Here is a 26,064-nt window from a genome sequence, read left to right as displayed (position 1 = left end):
GCAAAGAGTTGTCATCAAACAAACTCTTTATGAAATGGGGTCCTGGAATGCCATTATCCAGTGTGAACAGGCCTTATATTTGACATCCTGTGTCCACCATGAATGCCCCCCCCCCTCCTTATGTTGGGCACTGTTCACAGCTTTCATGCACATAAAACAGGCATGAGTCTCTTTGAGATGCGGCATAGGGACCCAGCTGAGATTAGCGATAAAGATGGAGAGGGAGAGAATTAAAGTAAAACACATCACGTCAATTTCACAGCACGATTCTTTATTTTGTTTCTTCAAAATTAATCAAAGAAAATCTTGCAACCTGTCATCTAATCATTTAGAATCATATTTCTCTAGACTTGACTCATTAAAGGTAGAGTATGGATGCTAAATTTAACCATGCCTATTGTAAGTAAAAACCAACAGGAGAGTAGTCAGACCTTGACATCATGGGGTCACAGAATTTCCATAAAATACCTTGACATCATGGGGTCACAGAATTTCCATAAAATGATCGATGTTTTGCGAAAATATGTCAATTAGTGAAATTCCACAACTTTCCTATTTCATATCGCATTTCCGGTTCTAAACTTCACTGTTTTAAAATGACTCCTACAACGTCTACCCAAAAGTCAACAAAGTTAGACTGAAGTTTTCCTTTAAGCAGATGCTATTGAGTAAAGTGGTGCAATGCCCAAGACGACACACACACACACACACACACGTAAAAAAAAGCTTCCGCAAGAAAAACCAGGAAGCGTGAGTCACAGGGCTCAACAAGGCCTGATACGGCTCCGCTGCTGCCGAAGGAATTCCAGTGAGAGACTTCCATTAAACCCTTTCACCGCTACGGGAAGTCCCCTCGTTCCCTGGCGAACTCCCGAACAAAGCAGTCAACTAAATGCAGGGTCCCAACGGAACATGGCAGTCTTCATTCTTATATCGCCAAGACACCTGTGCCGAACACTACTAATTCCATAGTGAATTTTGTTCTAATTGACTTGTACTGTGTGCCTGAAAGATGACCAAAGAAGAACTCGCAATATAGACAATCCTCAAAAAGGCCTATCCTTACACAATCATCTAACAATTGTGATTATAACAAATACATCATACGTATGTATGTATGTATGTATAGGTCTATATTTTTCTCTATCCCAAACGTACATCTCATCTCATACAGCTCTGAATCACATCTGTGAATTCAACCCACTACAGACTCTACATTGAAGAAGTACAGTATGCCTGTGTAAGTGAGGGTTTTGTTGTTGTTGTTGTTGTGGTTGGTTAAATTTTGTTTTTGCGCAAAGGTGAGTCTCTCTTTTACTTTTTTTTTCCTCTTTTTTGAATCTCCTCCTCTCCCTTTCTAATCAATTGCGGGCAGTAAGAGTGAATCACTTATCTGAGCTCTACTACGACTGCCCCCGTCCCAATGAATGCACCAACACTGCAGACAAAATTACAGGGGTGAAAGAACGAAGAAGACTGAGGCAGAGGAGGGCGAGAAAGAAGGGGAGAGAGGGAGGGAGGTGGAGATGAAATATACCTCCTTGGGATCTGTCACTTCAGATGAAGATCACTCATCGCAATCAACAACTGCAAATAAGGGAAAGGTCCGGCTAAAAGCTGGGTCAAGGCGGTACAAGAAATGAGGGAGAAAACGGGAGAGGACTGCTAAGTGAAACCTCCCCCCTAAACCCAGAATGTGGATCAAATAATGGGGGGAGGAATGAACGGGAGTTGAAACCCCCAAGACTTATTTAAAGGAAAGAAAGAAATGCAGAGAGAGAGAGGTATATTGAGAGATGGAAGAGAGGGAGAGAAAGGACCACTATTGAGGAGAGGATGTGGAGAAAATAGAAATGAAACGAGATGGGGATGAAAAAGGAATTGGGGCAGTTTTACAATGAACTGCAGACAACGTAGGCATAGTGGCCCGTGATAGAGCCAATATTGAATTGGACTGGATGATTGGGGGGGGGGTAGGGAAGGAGAGAGTTACTATGAGAGTGAGGAGAGGACACCAACTCCAACAGAGGTCATACGATTAGCTACGTTGGTTCGTTGGCAGGTAGGAGTTCATCGCATGCACGCATCAGCATCATCTCCATCGGATACTGGGATGTATTCAGCCCGTAGTACCTATCGGAAGAGGCATTTTTTTCTACGAGAAACCGATTTCATTTCCAAAGCAGGGAAAGGTAAGTGCACAATCATTGGGTAACCTGAATGGATTCTGGCAATGACCATCTGAATGTAAAGTGCTGCAGCTGGTTATGACGTACAACAGGCGTCATAAAAATAAATAGCTGTTCCCGCCACATGACTATGATGTCACTTTGAATGACGCTTCTCGGCAGTTCTGCGCTGACAGCGTAAGTCCTCAAAACGTTTGCCTCTCGATACTATTCCTGAGAAACTGGAGTTACCCCATCTAGTATGCAAGGGGCAAGATGAAGAAAAATCTGTTCCTGTGCGTGGACATGGGAACAAAAGAGGAAAATATTAATTCATGATCGTACATGGCATGTGGTTTTGGCATTCTCATAGCAAAACAGAAGGATTGAAAGAAGTTCTCCAAAAGAGGCACAAGATTTATTTTTATTTATTTTATTTATTTTTTTTATTTTTTTTATTTATTTATTTATTTTTTTTTTTTTGGGGGGGGGGTTAAAGATCTATGAATAAGGAGTTGGAAAAAGGGTATGAACATGAAACTGAGCATGGGATGGGGGTGGGTATAAAATGGGGTGGGATAATGAAGGAGATAGGGTGGCTGAAGATATATTGGTATTAGATACGCAGCTGTCTCCAAGATGACAGCCATTCTTCTCCCCAGTGGAAGGAGGTGGAATTCAGCGCCAATAGCCATGTCTGCCCGAGCAGACTCGGGTGGTGTGACCTGTAAAATAGCTTGTGGCACTCTCAATTTGTACACCAATATCCATCTCATTTACAGAAGCTGAGAAATGACAGAGTGATAGAGATTTTTTTTTTTTTTGGGGGGGGGAGAAAGAGAGGGAAGGAAAAGGGCTGCGGAAATGCACAAGACGACAAATAATTCACTAAGTAATTCATTTGAATTGCTATCCTCTTTCTCTCATTATTCAGAGAGAAGAGTTTGTACCATAGAAGACAGGAATACATTTCCTACACACACAAGGTGTGTTCTTCTAGTTAATTACAATGAAATGGTTGCCATACACCAATACACTCAAAGGCAAAAATAACTCGTACTTGTACATAAACCATTCATACACAGAGCCTCGTTCACATTGTTCTGTTTTTAAGTCTCATGAACAATCAATTTGAGAGGTTCTTTTGTACCAACATCGAGTCCTCCCATCAAGAGAGTTATGGATGCTAAGCAATACAATCTGATTCAGACTAATCATAGAACAACTGAAATGCATAGCGTGAGGAGTATTTAGAGTCAAATGAAGGTTGCAGTGAGATTCTTGAGTCCACAGCACGACACAACCAGAGGATACACAAATTCACAAAGATCCAACATGAAATGGCCTACGATAAGAGCTATGGGCAGAGAGTCCACAGTGTAGGAGAAAGAAAAGAGAAGGGGGGGGGGGGAGAAGGATAACACTTTTTCTTTTTTAAACAAGAGGAGTCTTACAGATGAAAAACAGAATGAAGTGTAGAAAAGGATAAGGCACCGGTCCACTTGTGTTTGCCCATATCTAATGAGCTCCTGTTATTGTTTTATTCATGCTCCTCCAGATTCTTCCCCCGAATCTCTCCTGCCTCACTCAAAGGCGACCCTCCCGTGCGCCCGTGCCCAGCTGCCCCCTTGCATGGAGAGAGCTGGGCAACACTGTGTCGTTCACGCGCACACACACGACGCACATACCACTCACACACAGACACACACAGAGTGCCCCTGCATTACATACATGTCGTTTGAAAGTCAATGAGACAAATTGCTCCAAGGACTGAATAATGATGTCATCATAAAGGGGGGAAAAAAATCTCTGAAAGTTCCAGCGGTCCTGAACACCAAGCCCTTGTATCTCTTCAAAGGGGTAGGCACACATTACAGCACACACACACCTCATATCTTCTAGTGTTCTGCAATGCCACAGCACGCACCTCTTTATAGAGGAGTAGACACGCAAACACACATATAACTACTTATCATGTTCCACAACACCCTTACAGCAGCACACACAAAGAAGACAATAAGGAAAAAAGGGGTGAGGGAGAGAGGATAAATAGAAACTGGAAGATTCTCCAGGAAAGGATAAGCAGAAAGGTCATTCCTCGTTTGTTATGATCGACCCCCTTTGCCTACCGCGCGAGGGCATATTCAGCCTGCCACATTCACACTCCATTACAAAGCCCAGAGAGCAAATTGTTCTTTGTGCTTTTCATAGGTCCTTTCCCTCCAATTGGCCAATTGGCCTATACAAAGGTCGGAAGGTTATGGGGGGGGGGGGGACCAGTACTGTTCCCTTCCGAGGCACTCATGCATTATTCAATCCCGAGCTCTGAATGACACACTCCAAACAGGCCACTCAAAAGGAGAAAACTCCAGTGCCAAAGTGAATGACCGGAGGGTGGTCACTTCCAGAGAGAGGGAGAGGATGAAAGTCTTCTTTTTTTTCGGAGGGGAGGGAGACTCGCGGGGAGGAATGCGCTCGGAGATCTGGATGGCCTGGGCAGGTCATGTCGAGCCTCCCAAGCTTCCTGTTTCTGAACAGTACACCTCCCCTCTCCTTCTCCGCATCTCCAATTCCAAGCACTGCTGTATTCTAACGTTACTTCCATTACACATAGCTCGCCAAACTTTAATCACCCAGCAGTTCAACATGGCAATCAAATACAACACATACCATTTGATTATTCTGGTCAAAATGCAGAGTCCCTTTTGCCCCCCCCCCCCCCCAGATCCAATCAAACAGAACAAGGGAGCCATGGAGGGCTAGGAGCACACCTTCTAGGGATCAAAGTAATCCCACTTACAATGTGTAGGAAAACAGAAACACCGCCCTCTGGGAGTTGCACTGCAGTGAAGAAGAGGAGATGGTAACAACCCCACAAATCCCTATGGCATGGGACTAAAGACAAAAGAATTGCATGTCTCCCATAATACCAAGGGCACTCCTAACAGAAACAGAATATGGGAGTTTTGGAGAAAGAGAGAGAGAGAGAGAGAGTCCCCCCCCCCCCCCCCCCCCCATCACCACACAGGGTTATGTCAGGTCAGTGACTACCTGAGAGTCGTGATCCAAACTCTTCCTTTGCATCCAATAAAGTACAAACTTTCACCAATGTAGGTCCTACACAACAAGGAAACAGGAACGATTTGAGACTGTTTTCATCTCAAACGGTGCTGGGAACAAGGTATAAAGTGCATTACCCGTCCACTGCACTACACTGGAAACAAGGCATAAAACAGACATATCATACACACACGCAAAAACAAGGAACAAACCACAACAACCCAGCCTTCTACTGATTATGGGTCTGTAACGATGAGACTAGGACAGGGGTGACTGGCAGCCACACTACATCCACCCAAGCTTCCTGGCCAAACATGGACAATGTTGACTTCATGTGGCATCCATTATCCAACATCTTTTTTTCTTTTTCTTTTTTTCTATTCTTGAGGGGGGGGGGGGAGGGTTCTTGTTGCATCTGTGTTCAAACCTTTGATCAGGCAACACAATGGGGAAGCGGCATGATAGCCTTTGTGTGCAGGTGACAGCTACTGAGACGTATACGATGACACTGACATTTTATTGGACACATGAATCGTCTGGATGCGCTGACACGATGATTTGATTTGAAGGGAACTGACGGAGAAAAGGAATGAGACTGCTACTTTTCTTGCATCCTAACCATGACTCGCTTTTGAGGAGAGCAGAACCTCCCAAAATCAAAAAAAAAGTTGATGGCTGCAGTTCGTATGCTACGTTTTGAGTTCCATGCTGTGGGTTAGAGATGAGATTTGTGAATGAATACATGTACAGAAGACACAATGCAGAAATCACTGGGCAACACTAGTTGAAACAATGTGGAATAACAATCACACCACATGACTAAGGGTAGGTACTACATGAAGCGTTTGCAGGTTGGCTTCTTCTTTATTTCCACTGAAACAGTGTTTAAGCTTTCGTTCATGTCTGTCAAAAGTTGGGAGCTTAGGATTAAAACTTTGGAGCATATCAGTTTAGAGCCTGATAAGTTCTTGTGATGTACACCTGTAATAGATTTTCAACACATCTGTGTGCACGACCGGGAGAGCAAATTATCCACACACGACTTTGATTTGAAGGAAATAATTTTTAGGTGAATTTTTGGTTTATTGTTTGGTGATTTAGTGGCAGACAGTCCCACAACATCCTCTTTTTATTAGATGCTCACAGTTAGCGGGGCTTTAGATGCACTTTGGCGGGCGTCGACCATGGGTGCCATTTACGTCTGTGTGGAGGTGCATGTGTTTGTGTGGATACACGTGTGGATGGGTAAATTATGGACAGGATGAAATGCTCCGGGGTGGAGAAGCATACACTTCGAGAAAGAAGAACTACAAAAGATAGAAAGACATGCGAGCGAATAAAAGATGGAGAGTCAATGAGGGTGAGAGTGAGTAAAAGGGGGTGGGGTGAGGGAGGGGGTGAGGGGAGGGAGATGTGGGCTGAGGGAGAACAACCAAGTTCAACTGGCATTCCACAGAATTAGCATCTCTGGGATAGTCCTCGCCTGATGAGGATACCAGGCAGTGATCAGCTCAGGTGTTCCTCCACAAGATGGTAGAGCCGTTGATGATGATGATGCTGCTGCTCCTACTGGAGGAGCAGATCAAAGAAGGTGCTGACTTTTACCGGGACCGCCAGCGACGGCTGGGATTGGATTTCCTTTCGGGGCACACAGATGGAATGTTCTCTCGCCCCGCCAGCCAGACAGCGCACCTTTCACTTCTTAGACACTGAGAGGTCATTCACTCCCCCCTAATTAAGTCGATACACTTTTGGGGCATCTTTGCAGCCAAGTGTGAATTTGGGGGTGTGTGCTGCAGCGGGCAGCATCAGAGGACAGTTTGGGGTTGTTATTCTTTGCTCTGCAAACCCCATCGACCATTCCAAACTGGGTTCCAGCAGGCCTAATTTAGGCACACAATTTGGTGATTTGTATCAAAATTATGATTATAGCTATTACAGCTACACTAATTGCAAGAACACAAGCAATAATGCATACCATTACCTAATAAGAAGCACATTGATAGTACCCTCACCCCCAACCCAGGCCCCTCCCACTCCCCCTCCCCTAACATAAGCTCGCATCATCTGGTTGCTTGGTACACAAATTTACAGTGTATATTACAGGGCCTATAGATGCAGAGTGGTTGATACTGTGCTATAAAAATGTAACTACTCTGGCCAACACAGTATTTCTGCTGAAAACATAGAATGACAGGGAAAGATCGGTTATGTTGGACTGGATTGGGTAGTGGAGGTTTATAGAAGTGCATATGTGACCCGCTACAACAAAATGATCCAAAAGTCGGGTGAGGTCGATTATTTGAAAATTACATGATATAATCCCCTAATCTTTCTGCTTTGAATTGATATATAACACATTTTATAAAAAATAATCGGCTGCAGAGATATCGATGTTTAAAAGAGAGCATGTCGAGACGTCTGGAAAATCACTGTTTCAAGAAAAGCGCCCTAAAAGTCTTCCTTTCGACGCAATCGCGATCAAGGGACACGCAAGTCAGTTTTCACCTCTGGACAATAGAAGGTAAGCCCTAGCAACCCCTGAAGAGTTCATTCAAGCACGTCAGCGTCGGCGGTCTCCTCACCAACCAATCAGTGACCAGGATGTGAGAAGCGGCTAAGCATAGCGCACCCCGCTCCCACGCACCAGTCGACTGGGCAGTGTGCGAGCTTCACGCTTCGGTTAGCAGCAAGCAGCAAACTGACCAATGAGATCACTCTGGTCGTCATTAGGGGCGGAACCTATCTGTGGCGCTCAATCCAAATTTTCGAACCAGTTTCTGCTTCGTTGAAACGCCAAAAAACATGGTTCAGAAAAACGCTATTTTTTGGTCTTTCCTTTCACCATTTTGCTTCAAAATTTCGACAGATGATAGAAGACATGTTAGACTCCAATAATACATCAAAATCAGAAAATCGTAAGTTTTGACCAATTTTAATGCTCTGACTTCAAACTCGATTTTCACGGCTTCGACCGTGCGCGACTTTAGGACCTTTTTGTTGTAGCGGGTCACATATTTCCTGCTATTGGGGGGGGGGGGGTCGGGTGAGAGAGGGGCAGGGTTGAAGAGAAAGGTGAGACTAAAACAACAGTATGATACATATGAACTGAGTGTGGTAGGTCAAGAGACAAGTTCATACCCATGGCCAGGTCACTTGAAGGCAGCTTCCAGAGATTGTTTCTCCAAATATCACACTCCGTGTTTCTCCAAATCTCACACTCCTGCTCTTCACTTCTCTTTCTCCCTGGGTGATATCCATTTCCCCTAGTCAGATTTCAATCTTCCTCTTGATATTTTTCCTTTCTTTTTCAAACATTTTATTCAATGTCTACCACAAATGTGTTCATACTCAAGCTCTCTCTCTTCCTGCCTAGTCCAAACATGGAGGTAACTACCTCCATGGTCCAAACATGCTCGCGATACGGTCAAGCCATTTGCGGACAAGTCTCAGGACCAGGGGCGCTACCCTCGAGCACCGTTTTAATTGACGGTCAAACGAGGGAGCTCCCCTGCATGAATTACATGTTGGTCCGGGATGTCCTTGCTTGCACTACATGTGCAGCAAACGTGAAGTGGGTAACATTACCATATCAATCTATGCTAAAGTGCATTTTGTGCCTTCCCCCACCTAAACAGGCCTATTAAAAAAAAAAAAAATCAAATCAAATCAGTATAGAAATGCAAATATCCATTACAAGTTATACAAATTTTGTCATCCATATCTTGCAAGTGTAATCAATATGTATTGCAAATGTCTTCATTTAGCTAAGTCTTTTTGAGAGGAAGGATACACACAGAGACACAAACAAACACATATAAATATGTAGACCTATATATGCACTCATATGCACATTTTATGCTTCTTTCTAGAAATAATCAGGCATGAGACAGAGAAAAGTTGAAAAAAGAGGAGAGAGTTTGCAAGGGAGCGTAGCGACCGAGCGGGGGGAGGGTGTGGGAGGGGGGTGTCCCCCCTCCCACGGTGAGGACTTTTTGAAATTCAAGGTATGAAGAAACTCATTTTAATGCATTTTACAACTGAAATTTACTATTGTTATGAGGTACATTTTACAGAGAAACATTGTGATAATTGAACTCATGAATGACACTTGCAAAATCTAAAGGAAGGAATAGTATGCTTAACTGTTATACCTAGGACCTACTCAAATGTGAGGCCATAATAAATCACAGTAATGTACATCCAGGTGACGTCTTGCTGGATTCAGTTCATACGGGTAAAAAAAAAATAATAATAAAATAAAATAAATCACAGCTTAGCATTGCCATTGTTGGCTGTCTCCTTAGTCCATTAATAGTTTACAGTGCGCAGACCAGGCAAAGTATTGCTGATCTTGGTCCATGTAGTCTAGTAGAGAATCATGTATGCAAGACAGCTGAAAATAAATCATACATGCAGCTCAGCATTGTTGACCGTCTCTACGTCCATGGATGCAACAGCTAAACTTAGACTGCCTATAATACCTTACAGGAGGTACAAAAATTTGTAGACCTGGTTAAGTCCATAAACAGCTAATGTAGACCAAGCAAATGAAGTATTGTTGGATGAAGTCCAGAATGTAAAGCGAATCCTTGCGGCGGATGATGTACAATTGTATTACAAGTTCCAGGTCCCGAGGAAGTCGATTGACTAGCTGGCCTAACGTGGTTACAAGACGAAACTGGTTCTGGGAGATCAACTTCATATTCCAACCACTGCCACTTGAACTTACTGTATTGGAGACATCTGTGTCAATATCCGCTACACGAGGGTCTTCATTTTCTCGTTGAAGAAAGAAATATTCTCACCGGTCCACAAAATCACGATGACAAATGTAGGTCACGCCAACGTAATCAGCGGGATACAAAAGCAGCACATCGCGTAGACAGAAAGATCCGTCTGTCCGGAGGACTCTTTTATATTTTGCCATAACGCTGTCCTCCGTATACGGAGGAGATCCATGAAGCCAGACGCAGTCTCCGCGGAACATTCCCAGACGGACAGATACAGACCGATCTTTTGGTCAACGCATCGCGCTGAATGCTGCGGCAGCATGCATGCCGAAGCTCCTTGATAGTACGCAGTTACAGCCTCACACACGTGTGCATCATATCACACCACACTGCAAGCTACAGTATACATGTAGTAGCTACAAGTTGATCGACACGCACATTTCACATCCATTTCACGCATGAAACATGCAACATCGCACAGCTGCCCGCTGACAAATGCACTCATCACCATTCACACACGGCGAGATATGGTGGCTGCAAAAAAAAAAAAAAAAAAAAGAAAAAGAGGAAAATCACGGAAATTTTCCGGACTGTGTATTTTCTCCCCAGAATTTCATAATCCGCGGAAATCCGCGGATCCGCGGAGAAATCTCATGCCTGAATAATTAATATTTCTAGCACATCTGTCCCTGCTCTGCAGCTCTGCTTGTGTGGAATACAACAGCCACTTTTGAAATAATGGTCTCTATAGAGACAGGGATAAGCAAAGATGCTGATTGGTCCCTACAAAGATTTCTGCTGGACATTCAAATCACCATGATGTTTACCCTTCTGAACATTTCCTCCCCTTCACATAACTGTCGTCGATCCGTGCAAGTTTCCAGTCGATTTTCGACTGGCATTTGTGACAGACGACACGAAGAGGCTGACTGCAAAATGGTAAAGATTGCCCCCTGCCACAAGCATCAATCAACGCCGTCTGCAGATAATCTGGCGTTTACAAGGATGGGGCGAGAAGGGAGATAGGAAAGTAAGATAGTAAGCTGCCGAGGAGGAATGAGGCGAGATCCTCTGTTTCTCTTGTCAATCTGCTTGTCAATTTCACTGAAGCGAGTATCAATTACCACGGTCAAGGACGCACAGTTTTCATTTGTCAGAAAGTAGTTAGAGAAAAGAATGGAGGTGATAAAACCATGAGTGCCCAGAGCTATTCATGACATGGACCTCAGAGACAAGAGGTACATACTCTCTGCCTTTTCTCTCCCCCAAAATAGTTCCTGTGTGACTCATATGAATGACATTTTGTGTTAACAGCACAGTTATTATACTCCACGCCTTATTTTCACTGATGTGTGGGGAAACTCTCTGCACATGATGGCAACATGTAGCAAAAACTCCACGACATTGTGGATGCGTCTCATGTCCTTTCCAGTAAACTTCACCAGGCCAAATTCAAATTTCAACAGCAGTGGCGCTCACTTCTTCAAGCCAATTTCATTTAACATGAGCAAAATCAAACATAGAGAATGGGAGACATTTTAATTCAATTAGATATGAAATGGTCAAGTTGCTCGATTGCTCGATTTTTAATGTTTTCATTTTTCTCAGAGCAGTGATTATGTTGAAGGCACATATGCTATGCAACTTACATGTGACAATGTCATCACCTCACAGTTCTAATAGTGACTTATCTTTTAAAGATATTATGAAATTCACATTCTTGGTTGATAGTCTTAACAACTACAACCCCTCTCTCCTAAAAGTCATTACTGTTAGGTTACAACAGCAATAGCTTGATCTGAATTCTACAAGCAGTTTTGTTTTTCAATTCTTTTTGATCTTACATCACAATAGGAAATCTTGTGAAGGATTGTGTGCAGGTTAAATGAGTGACTTGTTCGGTAATTACACCATCATCTTATCTAATTTGAATAGATGTGTTTGTAAAGATTTTCACTGCTTTGTAAACGTTGACAGTCCCATGGTATGTTATCTCATGTCCAATGCTTTACGAGGTTTCTGTCATTTATTTCAAGGATTAAAGCCAACTCGGACATAGAATGGGAACTGAACAAATGTTTTCTGCTGGTGCTTTCACAATACCAAGCCTGGATTATTTTTCATAATAACTACCACGAACAGACTTGTTTTTGCTATACTTCGCAAATAAAAATTGCCAGACTGTCTATCGCTGGCATTTCCTATGAAGAGACAGCACAAACTCTAGACAGGAAGGCAGAAACCTGCTCGATGAAGGTCAGGGTGAACTGTGAAATTAATAGTTAACTGCTCTTTACCAAATTTGTTAAAAATCTGATGAACAGCCAAAATTTATTATGTGTCAGTTAGATCACAGGGGAAACTTCCTGCTGCACTGTAAAGCTGTTTGCCAATCCCCTATATAGTTTTTAAAATGCAACCAGATTTTGCAATAGTGTTAAGTAGTCACTTTCTTGTTCAAATCATTATTATTATCATTGCAGGTGTCACACTATTGATTAATGATTATAATCCCACTGTTGACTCCAAAGAGAGATAGCATGTCAGTTTCTAATCAAGACAGCAATAATAAATCTTCACGACTTCAGACTTCGCTCTGCTGGATTTATGATACTGCACTGGCCAACAACACTGGACAGGACACGACAAGTGTCGGGCAAAGAGAAACTGTGACCTACGAGATTAAATTATTAAATCATTCCGTAATGAGAAGAGCAACATTCGGGTCACACGCCATTGCAATGCGCATTTGTTCCCCCCGAATTCGATACCGCCGAATCTCGCCATCGGTCGATCCCGAGGAAAAGCCCCCGCCACTGGAGCGACGAGATATCTGCAACCCGCATCACGCGTCGTAATTGAAATTCATAGCACCACTAATTTACCCGCAAATAGAGTATGGGGACCTATTCTCACTCTCTCTCTCTCTCTCATTCTTTTTCTCTCTTCTCCTTTGCCTTTCCTTATGCATTTTCATGAGGGTTCATACATCATTAAAGATATTGTGCATGAAATTGCGAGGCATATGTGCCTCACGCATGCCAAATCGAACCCAGGGAGGCTTGTCCCCGAGAATACTCATGCAGTTTTAAGTAAAGAATTAGGAGGAAGAAAAAAAAAAGGGGGTGACAAATACAACAACGTCAATAAAAACAATTGAGAAAACAAAGGGGAGGAAAGAAAATGATCAGCTGCAGCATGAATGAAGTGGTGAGCACGTTGATGAATGGATGAGCGTCTTGGGACTGGGTCAACCGATAAAAGACAAATGATGGTCGCCTGATTTGCCAGATGATTAATAGGTTGCCTCGTTTTCATTCATGGGATGTAGAAAGGAAAGGGGGAGGGGAGAGGAGAGAGAGAGGGATGGAAATGGGGAATAATAATAGTGCCACTTGCCTTTGTGAGATGGGTTTGCATCCATCTTCAAATATCAGCTCTCAAAAGCGCTAGTGGTGACACTTCTACCCTTTGCTTAATGTCAAGGTTTGATGATGTGATCTTTCTTTTTGCCCATGTGAAATGTGCAAGAATGTAGAAATTTATCTACTCTGCGCTACTGACAAATCCTCTATGCAAACTATCAATACCCTCTCTTATTTTTAAAGACATTTTTAAAAAGACACATGTTTGATGATTCTATCGGTACTTGTGTTTCAAGTGTACTCTTTTTTGTTCTATGTTAAAGTCAATTTTTACATGTACTCGTTTCTATTCTCTGTGAAAGATAATAAATAAGGGTGTTTATATAATGATAAGTGCGATGGTGAAAGTTCGATCCGTATCACCGAACTTCCTTCCTTGTACGTAGTGCGTTTTGTGAAACTAGTGGCACCATAAAAAGAAATAGAATTGCACTTTTCAGATGCTACATACTGGCCGCAAACCATTCTTTCCTTTTTCCTGTTTCTTTCAATTAAACCTTGCTAGCAAGAATAACACGGGCCTCCCGAAATATCCTGAGTGTGTCTACATAAACAGCAATTGTTTTCATTTCGGTAGATTTTCAATAACAGATAACATCATAACCCATATTTGCATTACGTTTGTGCGGATGCTGCGCGGGGGGATTTTTGTCTTGCAACCAAAGCAGGACCTCAACAAAGGTGACGCGTACTCTTGTCTTTGTGGCATAGATAATTACAGTACAGATGAAGCCATTGGCAAACTTATCACCACACCAGTCATAAAATCAATCACAGAAATTGATTTACCCCATACAGCTGCATTTTTTTTCTCTCTCTCTACTGTTTTTTTTTCCTCATACACATCACATGGAGTGGGGGCAAAGGGGAAATACATTAGTATGAAATATTAATCTCACTGTAAGGTTGATCACGTGTAATTCTCAATGTATTGACATTAGGGCTCATGTATACGCTGTGCTTACACTGGCAAAGTCTGTTCAAGGTCAGAGGGTAGCCTTTCTTCCCCCCCCCCCCACCCGCCGCCTAATTCCCTCCAAAGTTCATTTGAAGATTGGATTTGGCTTCAGAGCAGTGAGTGCCGCGTAATCCTCTTGCAGAAACTTGAAAGCGCACTGCGCACGCATAAGGAAAATGAGCGTTCTGCAATTAGTGCCGTCAGGGTCTTTGCAAAGATTCAGCGTAGCGAGGTCGAATCTGTTTGTTGAATTATTAACCCTTTTCAGTTCATCAGCTCAAAACGAGGCTGACGTCACATGACAAGAAGTCTTCAGTGACAGCAACAAGACTTCTGTTGGTGGCATTAAAAGACAAGTTCATCTTTACACATGTCAGTTGAGATAATGCAGCAATATTAAAACACATCAGTGAAAGTTTGACAAAAATCGGACAATCAGTTCAAAAGTTATGAAGTTTTTAGTTTCAGTGCTGCCATCATGGATGAGAAGACTACTGCAGCTTGTGATGTCACATGTGTACGATGACTTAAAGAAAATACAAAGCAAATTCAACCTATTTTCACTTTTCTTGCATAATAAAAGAGTACTCAACTTACCTCTTTCAGAAGGTAGAGGATTAATATTACCCTTAACATGCATCAGTAACATGGCGAAGAAATGTGCAATTATTTTCAAAAAATTATTTTTTTTTTGCTTAATTCTCTTTGCTTTCCTTATAATCATTCTACACATTAGACATCATACACTGAAGTAGTCTTTCTCATCCAGCAGTGACTATACAGAAACTTTAAGAAGTCATAACTTTCAAACAGATTGTCCTCCTTTCTTCGAACTTTCACTGATGTGTTTTACTAATATTTACTGATATCTCAATCCATATGAATATCAAGGTGAACTCGTTCTTTAAAGGGAAGATAAACCCCAAGAGCAATGTGGATTGAGTGAAAGCAGCAACATTAGTAGAACACATCATTGAAAGTTTGAAGAAAATCGGACAATCGATGCGAAAGTTATGAATTTTTAAAGTTTTGGTGTTGGAACCGCTGGATGAGGAGACTACTAAAGGTTATGACGTATGAGTGGACAACAATACAAAGAAAATATAAAGAAAATACTACAAAAATCAATTTTTCATGAAAATTACAAATTCCACCAACTTGATATTGACATATGTTAAGGGTAGCAATTATTCCCCCTGCTTTCTGAAAGCGGTTGGTCCATTGCTCTTTCATAATTCTAGAAAAGTGAATTTTTGTTGAATTTCCTTTATATTTTCTTTGTATCGTTGTCCACTCATACGTCATATCCTCTAGTAGTCTCCTCATCCAGCGGTTCCAACACCAAAACTTTAAAAATTTATAACTTTTGCATCGATTGTCCGATTTTCCTCAAACTTTCACTGATGTGTTCTACTAATGTTGCTGCTTTCACTCAATCCACATTGCTCTTGGGGTTTATCTTCCCTTTAAGCACGGTAATTGCAGCGATATGTGACACACGATGAAGAAGACACTGAGCCCGATGGAGATTGACATGGCCACGATGTGTCTCAAACAAAAGAGGACAAGTGCCAATCATGGAGGGAAGAGATCATGTGTTCTGTCTCATTCTGCCCAACAAACAGCATACGCCCACCGTCTGCAATGCTTTGCATACCCCTCCCCCCCCCAAAAAAACCAACAACAACGACAACAAACAAAGAAACAGACTTTTCCCGTGTCTGTACGGAACTGCCAAGGTTGTAGTCATTCCTTTGATGTAAAGAAGAATGTGCCTTATCCGCAAACAACATTAAAATATGGTTAGGAAAGAAACAAATAAATCTTTACAAAGTTGAGATTATTCTTTCAAGGAAAATTGATGTTCTTAAATATGTTTTATTTGTTTTTTATTTGTTGTCAATGCTTTAAAGTAAGGTTACCAACTATCTTTCATTTACTGTATACGCCGAATATTTCGCGAGGTTTTAATTTTCGCGAATTTTGCGAGTCAGGTGCTATTCGCGAAATCAAAGACATGCGAAAATATTGACTCTGATCCCAATGTGGACATGACATACGCGTGTACATTTCTCCGTTCAGTACAGGACATCACAAATTTAACCACTCATGAAATTGTCAGGAATTCCCGATTCGCAAAAATTTAGACTCACGAAATATATGGCGTATACAGTACATTGTGTGAAGTATTGGGTTACAAAGTAAAATGCCCCATTCAGGCACACTGATTGCATATCTTCTCCAAAGATGACTAGCAGTTTGCGCTGCCCAAGCATACTCCACAAAGAGAATGAGGAGGACATCCGTGTAACGTCTAGAAACAAAAGTCACTGCCCAACCCCGGATGGCTTCAGTTAACATGCGGCAGATCATTCTCCTTTTTCCCAATCCCCCTGGCCAACTTACAAACACGAGAATACATGTGTATCATGTTTGGCATGAAATTTGGTGGAAATTGTGAGGGTTTGCTTGGGAGGACTGCTATGAACCATGAGTGATTCCTATCTCTAAACCCTCATCCTCCCACTATTTATCTCTATCTCTCCCTAGCCCTCTCGGGTTCGAACTCAGGAATGATTCCGAGGTTAGTCACTGAAATACTCACAGTATCAGCTGGGTCAGATTTCTGGCCGATTGTCCAAGGACTGGTAGGGATGTCAGTTTGTTGGATGCCAATTTTCTGCAGACAAGAAAAGATACCAAAACAAAGGAAGGTTTAAAGCAAAGGGAAAAGAGGAACATTATCACACCATCATCAATGTCACAGCACACACGAAATTAGCAGACCATCCCGTACAGTCATAATCATTTGAGATTGATGTCATGAGGCAGTAAAAATGGCAGCAAATAATAATAAGATTATTTGCATTTCTGTCACTGAGTGATTAGTAAAAGTTCTCCTCATGAACTTGGAAGACTCACTAGCACAGAATCCCTTGAAAAATGTCCCACCTGCAGTGCTCCGCTTCTTCATACATGTAGCCTATTCACAGCAGTGAGAGTTACGGTTACGGTTACGGTTATGGTTACGGTTACGGTTACGGTTACGGTTACTGTTACGGTTACGGTTACGGTTACGGTTACGGTTACGGTTACGGTTACGGTTACGGTTACGGTTACGGTTACGGTTACAGTTACTGCATGACTGGTAAAATTTGGCACTAAGGCCTGAGTGAGAATTTTTGAATGAAAGCCAGTGGGTCTGGTGATGGTATATGATCCCCTGCTCAGCAGATCCATCTTCTGACATCAGTGTTTCTACTTTTGTATTTTGCCTCCTATAATACAGTAGTCAAATTGGCAACACTGAGTCAGGGTCTCATTCTCATGATGCCTAGCTTCAGCATGTTCTGAAGCCATGACCCATTCCCAGAGCACCCAACCCCCTCACTTTCTCTCATGCATCTAGGGGATCTAATTTCTTACACCTTGGACCCATGAGAGAAATCTGAGGGTGCATAGCACAAGTGTGAGAGGTGGCCAGCACTCTGTTCTTATTTCAAGATGAGTATCAGTCGACGAGCCCTATCTCTTGTGGGGTCAAAAGGCCAGACAAGCTACATTTGTCCACAGTATGAAATCAAAAAATGTGTTCACGTTCATTTCTCCAGAGCTAATGATAAGAAAACGGTGTCCCATAAATAGGGCATTTACCCCCACAATATATTTGTATGTGGATACAGTGAATGACGCAGAAATATCAGTAGTGCACATAAATACATTTACAGGAAAATCGAACAATCTGTTTAAAAGTGATGAATTTTTAAAGTTTTGGTTAAATTATGTGCTGTCATTGGTGGTTATAGAGCATGATAGAGCACTACCCTCACAAGTTATTTTTCTTGTATCACACCGAAGAGAAATAAATTGTTATAAAAAGATATCTCAACACAGTTTCTCCCAAGAACTATACCTGCAACAGCAAATGTAACAAACCTAAGTATATTGTGGCAGTCTTAGGCAAAGACAGAAAGACAGACAGATCTACTTCAAATCCTTGAACAAATGAAAATCTGCCCACATGAAGTCCATAGTTTTGAAGGAAAGCAGACTGGTGAAGACAAGTGCTACATCTGATAATAATGCAAGTCACATGACTGGTAGATGGTCATATGACATGGATCTTGAAAATTCACATCACTGACATATTATAACCATGAACAATAAAAAAAACAACAAAGTCATAGATCACTACCTAACGAACATCATAACGGCTTAAATGGAGGACAATGTGCTCGCTGACTTGCTGATTTTCAAGTATAGTCAGCATGTTCAACATTTTCATCCGATGTCATATAATTCACGCAAATCTTAGTTGTATTGCTGCATTAGTGTATATCAGTTTCCCCTCAAAATGACTTGCTTTGGGGTAGATTCTTGTATCCGTACCGAAAACCCTCGTAGCAGCCTCCCGATGTGTAGCCTTTAAACAAGGCGACTCGCTCTGCGTGCCCCCGTATAGCGCGTTTACCCCACAAACCTGTTGGCCGGCGAGTGGAGCGAGCCGCCTTTATCCACTCGTTCAGGGATGTGTACTTTTGTCGTTGTTGTTGCTTTATATTCTTTGACAAATTTGCGTACAAATTTGACGCAGAAAATACACACGGCACCAAGGCAAGCCTCGTTAATGTTAAGTAACTATTCTTATTCTAGTTAATATTAACGAGTAACGAGGCTTGCCTTGGTGCCATGTGTATTTTCTGCGTCAAATTTGTACGCAAATTTGTCAAAGAATATAAAGCAACAACAACGACAAAAGTACACATCCCTGAACGAGTGGATAAAGGCGGCTCGCTCCACTCGCCGGCCAACAGGTTTGTGGGGTAAACGCGCTATACGGGGGCACGCAGAGCGAGTCGCCTTGTTTTAAAGGCTACCCGATGTGGGGAAGATGCTCAGGGAATGTCAATGCTGCTATTCTGTGCTTATTTTTACAAGGGGGATTACTCACACCTTCAAAAATTCAATAGTCAAGTGAGAGAGGAGAGAGAAAAAAAAATGGAAAATTCCAGCAGAGTGTAATCCAAGGTTAGGGGAGTGAATGGATAAAAATCAAGCAAAACCCAACACACACACATCCACCCTCACACACACACAGAGCATACACACAACCCCACTGTGGCTCATACAATGGACTATGAATACCAGCTGCGGGGTGGGACATCGTAAACCTTGCCCAATTTTAACGGCTTCGTTTTATTAATTTGTGTCGTGCCCTTCCCATCCCTCACAGGCCCAGCTTGTAAATGTGGCATGACCCGGTTTTTTTTTTTTTCTTCTCCTTCTCCTTCTTCTTCTTTTTAAAGGACTTGGAAAGCATTCTGTGTGCAACTGAGTGAAATTCTCAACTTGCTTCCCTTCTTCTTCTAGAACTTTTTCTGTGCTCCATTACCCTTGTTTGTTTCTGTAAGCCATTTCGTGTCTGTGTATGTGTGAAAGACATTAGTCCTCGTAACCCCCCTAAGGCAACCCGAGTGAGAACCTCTATGCGGTAATTCTCCACTGCTGAATACGGGAAGACATCCCGAATAGGACCCAGTGTATTTGTTTTCATTCCTATCAGTTATTCTTGGTCGTTTAACCCCCGAACAAGACAGATTGTCAGCGGTTCCTCGACAAGGATTCAAGCATTAACCCCACCCCCTTCTCTGCTCCTATCCCCCCCCCCCCCGATAAATGCAGACATACATACATACACAAACACACACACACACACACACACACATACACTGTCGTTTGTCGAGATGGAGCAATAAAGTAAAGATATGCGAGCACAGGGAGAGATGGTGAGGGCATCAGCCCAGGCTGCCCCAATACAAACACGACAGATATGTGATCAGGACCACTGAGTGACATGCGAGCGAGCGGGTGAAAGTAAGAGACAGCCAGGGTAGAGAGACGAGCGGGAGGGGAGAGGAGGAGAGGGGAGGGGGAGGGGAAGCGGAGAGCGCACGGTATTGTACGCAAGCCCAACAACGAGAGAAAGAATTGGGAGAGAGTGAACGAGGGGGTGGCGTGCTGGCTGGCTTTGTTGTACGACACGACCGCACGGGTCAAATGCTACAATTCATCATCCGGCAAAGGAAAATGTTGAATTATCCGAAGCTGGAGCCTCATATGATAATAAACAATATAAATATTGTTACAGTTTCCTGCAGTATTTAGATGTACATCCTGCCATCTTCCGGCAATGTCTCCCTCTCTCTCTCTTTCTCCTCTAGTACGAGCTGTCTCGAGTCAAATTCGCACACGAGAATGATGACTTCTGTAGCCATTGCGACGGCAAAGAAAACAAGGTAGTTTACCCTTCGCACTCTCTTTACTCCCGTGCGCATGTGATTTATGCGCTTCCCCCTGCTGACGCCAATCTAAAACCCTGCAATCGAATGGGTGATGGCTCGTGGCGCAAGATACACAAACTTCTCCACAGAAACCATGACCTCTGACCATGCTGGTTAACGCAAAATCACAAGTAAAAGTTTTTTTTTTTTTTTTTTGAAAAGAGAAAGATTTATCAGTAGGATTGGACAAGCTTTCAATTGCCTCCATTTGTGTGTGCGTGTACATGTCTCTACTAAAGAATGTCTCTATGCTTTGCAAATAATATTCTATAGAACCCATATTCTGCACATGTTGGTGGGGGTGACAAGACCTTGTGATCTCAAATTTTGGTGAAAATCACTTATTTTGATGAATTGTCAGATAATCAGTGAAGTGATGTCCTGTCCAAATCCTAGCTGTCTTACCACAAAAAAATGAAGCCACCATGGCATGTCACAGGAAAGGCAATTCCATAATGTTTTAGCTCTTTCAGGTGCCATGTTTTTTTGCTCTCCTGACCATCTAACGTTTGTGAGATACGAGGTTGTATCGCCCCGACAGCGATATATATCTTGAATAATCATCCTCAATATGATGAAACACATTGCTATCTCACACTGTGTCTACAGGAGAGATCACGCGGCACATACTGTCCACACCGTATGTTTCGCTATGTTTATGTTCGTGAATTTCCCGAGTCAACTGATATTCACAAAAGACAACACCTCGCGAAAAGATTGCCTCCTGTGACAGAAATTGCAATGTACTGTAAACCATGTACTGTAAACCAAAAACATTCGCTGCATGAAACTTTCGTGAACTGGAGCCAACAGCCTTTTTCGGGGCATGAAACTTTTGTGAATTGCCACTGGCATTCAATGCACTGAGAAGAAAAAAACGTTCATGTGCATTTTACTTAAAGGACAAGTCCACCTTCATAAACATAAGGATTGAGAGAATGCAGCAATATCAGTAGAACACATCAGTGAAAGTTTGAGGAAAATTGGACAATCCGTTCAAAAGTTAAGAATATTTTAAGTATCTGCGCAGTCACTGCTGGAAGAGAAGACTACTACAGTGTATGATGTCACATGCATACAACTATATAAAGGAAAATAAAAAGAGAATTTCACAAAACTTTACTTTTTGAATAAAGCGCACATTTCTTCGACTTGCTACTGACGTATGTTAAGGGTAATATTATTCCCCCTGCCTTCTGAAAGAGAGAAGTCGCGTGTTCTTTTGTTATGGGAGGAAAATGGAAATATGTTGAATTTTCTTTATTCTTTCTTTATATCGCTGTACTCATGTGACATCACAAGCTATAGTAGTCTTCTCATCCAGCCGTGACTGAGCAGAAACTTCAAAAATTCATAACTTTTTAACGGATTGTCCGATTTTGCTCAAACTCTCACTGATGTGTTCTACTAATATTGCTGCATTCACTCAACCCACATGTTAATGAAGGTGAACTTGTCCTTTAATTGCAAATCTTGGCTCCTCACAAAATTTGCACCCCGCAGGTTGTCACCATCTATACCTCTATCACTTTGTGTTATGTAGTACAGTGTATCCTTTTGTAATGTTCACTCTAGTTTTTGTTTAATGTCTGTAGTGCTTATGATATGCTCTTTCATCTGGTTGAATAAATATTAATAATAAAAAAAATATTAATGTTTGTATTTGATCGCTCATACTAGAACTTCGTCCAGGCAATCAGCTACCAGTATTTCTGTTCTACCAGGCCTTTACTTCTCAATTCTAATGTGGTGGACATGATACAAATGTGACAACTGCAGATTTTTGTCTTCCCCTCTTTATGATTGTTTTTTTCCAAATTATCAACCATCACTGCCATGAAATATCCACCTTGTTCCCAGAACAAAAATACATTGGATTTTTTTTTCTTTCTTTTTTTGCTGCGTTAAAGTCATGTTTGCGACAGACACTATGAACATGGAATGACACTCAACCACAAGAACAGTAATCAGTCTTCGTTTTTTTTTCACATCAGGATGTCTAGCTGGCTATTAAAAAGTGTGTGCATCAATACCTAAAATAATCTGTAATGTTTTACTTACAACTGTTGGAGTCTGGTCAGCCCACTGAAAACAGTGGAATTTAGGCGCCTCAGTTTGTTGTAGCTCAAATCCCTGCAACGACACATAGAAAAGATAAGAAATGATCATTAATGGACATATGATTTGCATTAAAAACATTCACTGATCTTCACACAATCATTCTGTGCAAACCTGGTTAATAATAAGGGGGGATATCACAAGCGTTAGAGGATTTAGATAAGAAAACTTGGAAGCACGATAAAGGAGGTTGTGTAATCGGACATCAACACAGCCATCTAAACTTATCAGCAGTCAAAAATAAAAATAGTCAATATGCCTGTGTACAAAGTCTACAGTGCTACCATCTTACTTAATTCAATCACTATGGTACACAAATAGACGCTTAGATTCTTAATGATAGATAGTGCAGGATTCAACAAAATTAAGATGGATATGACATGAAATGAGCGGGCAAAATGACCCCGTAATTTCAAAGTGTAAGTGTGCAATTTCAATTGTGTCATCAATAGCACTGCATAAGTGAGCATACAATAAGCAGGGCATTCAGACGCAAAAAATTTACATTAGAACGGTATAGCTATACCAAAACGGTATAGCTATACGATGAATTTATACGTCTGAACGCCGACTAACGAAACGACGTATAGCGAAACGACGGTCAGAGCATCGTTTCGAACTAGAACTCAATAATGAATCAGCATTCCGTGTCCGTTTGAACGTATGGCGACCATCGAACGGTATAACTGGGCGGGGCTTAATGGGAGTGTGCACGAAAGGTGACCCCACAGCTGTCACTCATCACTATAACAGCATGCGCAGTGGGAAACTGCACATCTATACGACGTTTCCCAGAACGGTCGAAATCAAGGTCTGAACGGTCTGTCGGCTATACGATGATTCTTTATACGTCGTTTCGTTATCGAGTTTTGGTATAAAATGACATGCGTCTGAATAGGGGGAAAGTAAACCTTTTGCAGTTTACATTATCAGACAATTTGAACCTATTTTGCTAAACTGTCAGTCACTTGACCTCAAGAACTTGACTAATTCTGAAGAGTGAAGGGTGATACTTTTTATACTCAAATGGCAAAGACACGATTCTACCTCATCTTCATGTTTTCTACCAGTTTCTACTGATATCAGTTTTGTTTGGTTACTGTACTTTCAATAGGAATTATGAGCAGCTTCCTGAGAGTATAATGTACACTCTCCTTTGAATGAATAAGAACCATTCAAGAAAGATAACAAATGACCTGCATGCTGGCTGCAGAATTACAATATGATTGATTTGCTCTACTGATCTCTTCCTTTCAACTATCTAGGTTTATAGCTGTCCTTTAAAAATGCAGATTGACATGAATGTTGTAATGAGTGGACTGAAGCCATGACTCAACATGTGTGATCTGTTCTCACTCAAATATAAAGGGCAAACAAATGCTTACGAAATGGAGGAACAGGATTCAAATGGTCACCTTTGCATATTAAAGTTCTCAGAATCTGAACAATAGCATAGACTACAGTGAAATGTGCAAAGGAACACACACCTAAAATCTTTACAACTAGCATTCCGTTGGTTGGTTATGCCTTTCCTCTGTATAGTTTTAGGACCCCCCCCCCCCAACAGGTGAGAAGACTTCTTAATTGTAATCATTGCCGCCATATCAGCACGTCCTTCCCATCCGTACACGATTATTTAAATGGTGATAATTGAGAATTGAACTGGGCTATACAATCAGCCATATTGAGATAAGATCATGGCCTCGTGCACCTATCTATCCACAGTTTTATCTCTCCCCCCCCCCCCCCTTCAACCCAATATGTAAGTAATGAAGTATTATCAAAAGATTGTCTTCCCTGGTCACATGACTTGCCGAGCAAACACAAAGCGACTGTTCAAACAGCCGTTAATCTGATTGTGTTTTTCAAAAACAGACCTTTGTTTCGTCTTACGGGGAGGTGACACCCAACACACGATTTTCACACTTTTTTATCGCCCTCGCACACACCGACTCCATAGCTAGGGGAACGTCAAACAGAGGAAGGCTGGGGTCACACACATGTATTATATACATATCTGATTCATTCTAGATGTGAGTAAACACGGGAAGGCTCTCGTTCGGCACACCTGACTAAATAAACCCACAGCACCAGGAAACTGCTCCAGTGCTCTTTTCATTCACTGGCTTTGCCCGTTCAAGACAGTGCATGGCCACAAAATAAAACAACAACATTGCCACAATTCATCAAATCACAAGTTTGAACCATTTTTTTTTTCTTTGATAAGTAACATATTAATCACTTATTGGAACAGGAACACTTTGAATCTATTTGACATTCAGAAATGATCAATTAAAGTGGTTACATTTAGCACACAGGACGAGTAAGTCTACACTTCAAGCGAATTAAGGAAATGAATAAAGCAAATTCACCTTGTTTTCTTCCCCCGAATTAAACATTATCATTGAATTTAAGGCAATCCAACAAGATGAATCTTTTACAGCTCTGAGATCGTGCTGCAAATGTGCTTGCAGGTTTGAACCCAAGATCCTAGAGAAATAATCAGGGAAACTGCTACGGTTTGGGCTTGCTCCATTGCTTTGCCTGTGTCCCCTTTTAGATCACATTTTACCCTTTATTTTTTCTGTTTTTTGGAGGGGAAATGAGAGGGGGGAGGAAGGTTTTTTTTTTTTTTTTCTTCCTCACTTTTCTTTTTGTCTGAATCTTTGTCTACCACATAATGTAGTGATTATGAAAGGGAAGGGATTTGTACGTTGGCATGGCTGGCATGTCAGGTCTGGCTAGCAAAGATTCGTCCTAGCCAATCACAAGGCAGTAATACCTTGCTTCTATGATTTCTCTTCCCTGTCCTTCTCTCTCGCTCTTTCCCTCTTTCTCTCCCGGCCTTAACCCTGTAACTTCTCTCATAGGTCTGCAGTGTGGGAATCCAGTCGGCGTCGTCGGCACCTTGCCATTATTTTTCTTCTCCCCCCTAGTTCAGGGTCGAGCAGAATCCCTCCTAATCTCCGCCAACTTAATCTGCGCTTTGCACTTCTAAACCAGCGCCACAGCCCCTTGCTGGCGTACCCGTCATCACCCCCGTTTCTGAAAACATGCCCCGCTAATCCCCCGCGCCTGTGCCACGTTGGAAATCCTATCCCCGGCTGAACCTGGTTATCGCACACCCTACCGTACCCCGAATTTCTGACCCTGCCCCTTTGCCTATATTCCTGTACCCACGCACTCCACCTTTAAAAAAGAGAAAAAAAAGCCTTCGATAACACTGTACTCGCCCATTGTCTTTGGACACATAAGAAGCAG

The 26,064-nt window shown here is 42.0% G+C and overlaps 1 protein-coding gene across 1 annotated transcript in view; it reads right to left on the bottom strand.

The window, feature by feature from the left end:
* LOC139742939 (uncharacterized) overlaps positions 1-26,064 on the bottom strand; it is a 97,667-nt gene that overhangs the window by 37,632 nt on the left and 33,971 nt on the right. Inside the window, exons 3-4 of the mRNA XM_071653446.1 lie at positions 22,747-22,818; positions 16,950-17,024 (exon numbers count right to left, since the gene is read on the bottom strand). Coding sequence (XP_071509547.1) covers positions 16,950-17,024; positions 22,747-22,818 — 147 coding nt within the window. The remainder of the gene's footprint in view (positions 1-16,949; positions 17,025-22,746; positions 22,819-26,064) is intronic.

Source organism: Diadema antillarum, unplaced genomic scaffold, assembly GCF_040938485.1.
Source record: "Diadema antillarum isolate AM-2024a unplaced genomic scaffold, OU_Dant_1.0 seq00001039_RagTag, whole genome shotgun sequence".
In the NCBI taxonomy this organism is placed as follows: domain Eukaryota; kingdom Metazoa; phylum Echinodermata; class Echinoidea; order Diadematoida; family Diadematidae; genus Diadema; species Diadema antillarum.
This window is presented reverse-complemented; position numbering and strand designations above follow the sequence as displayed.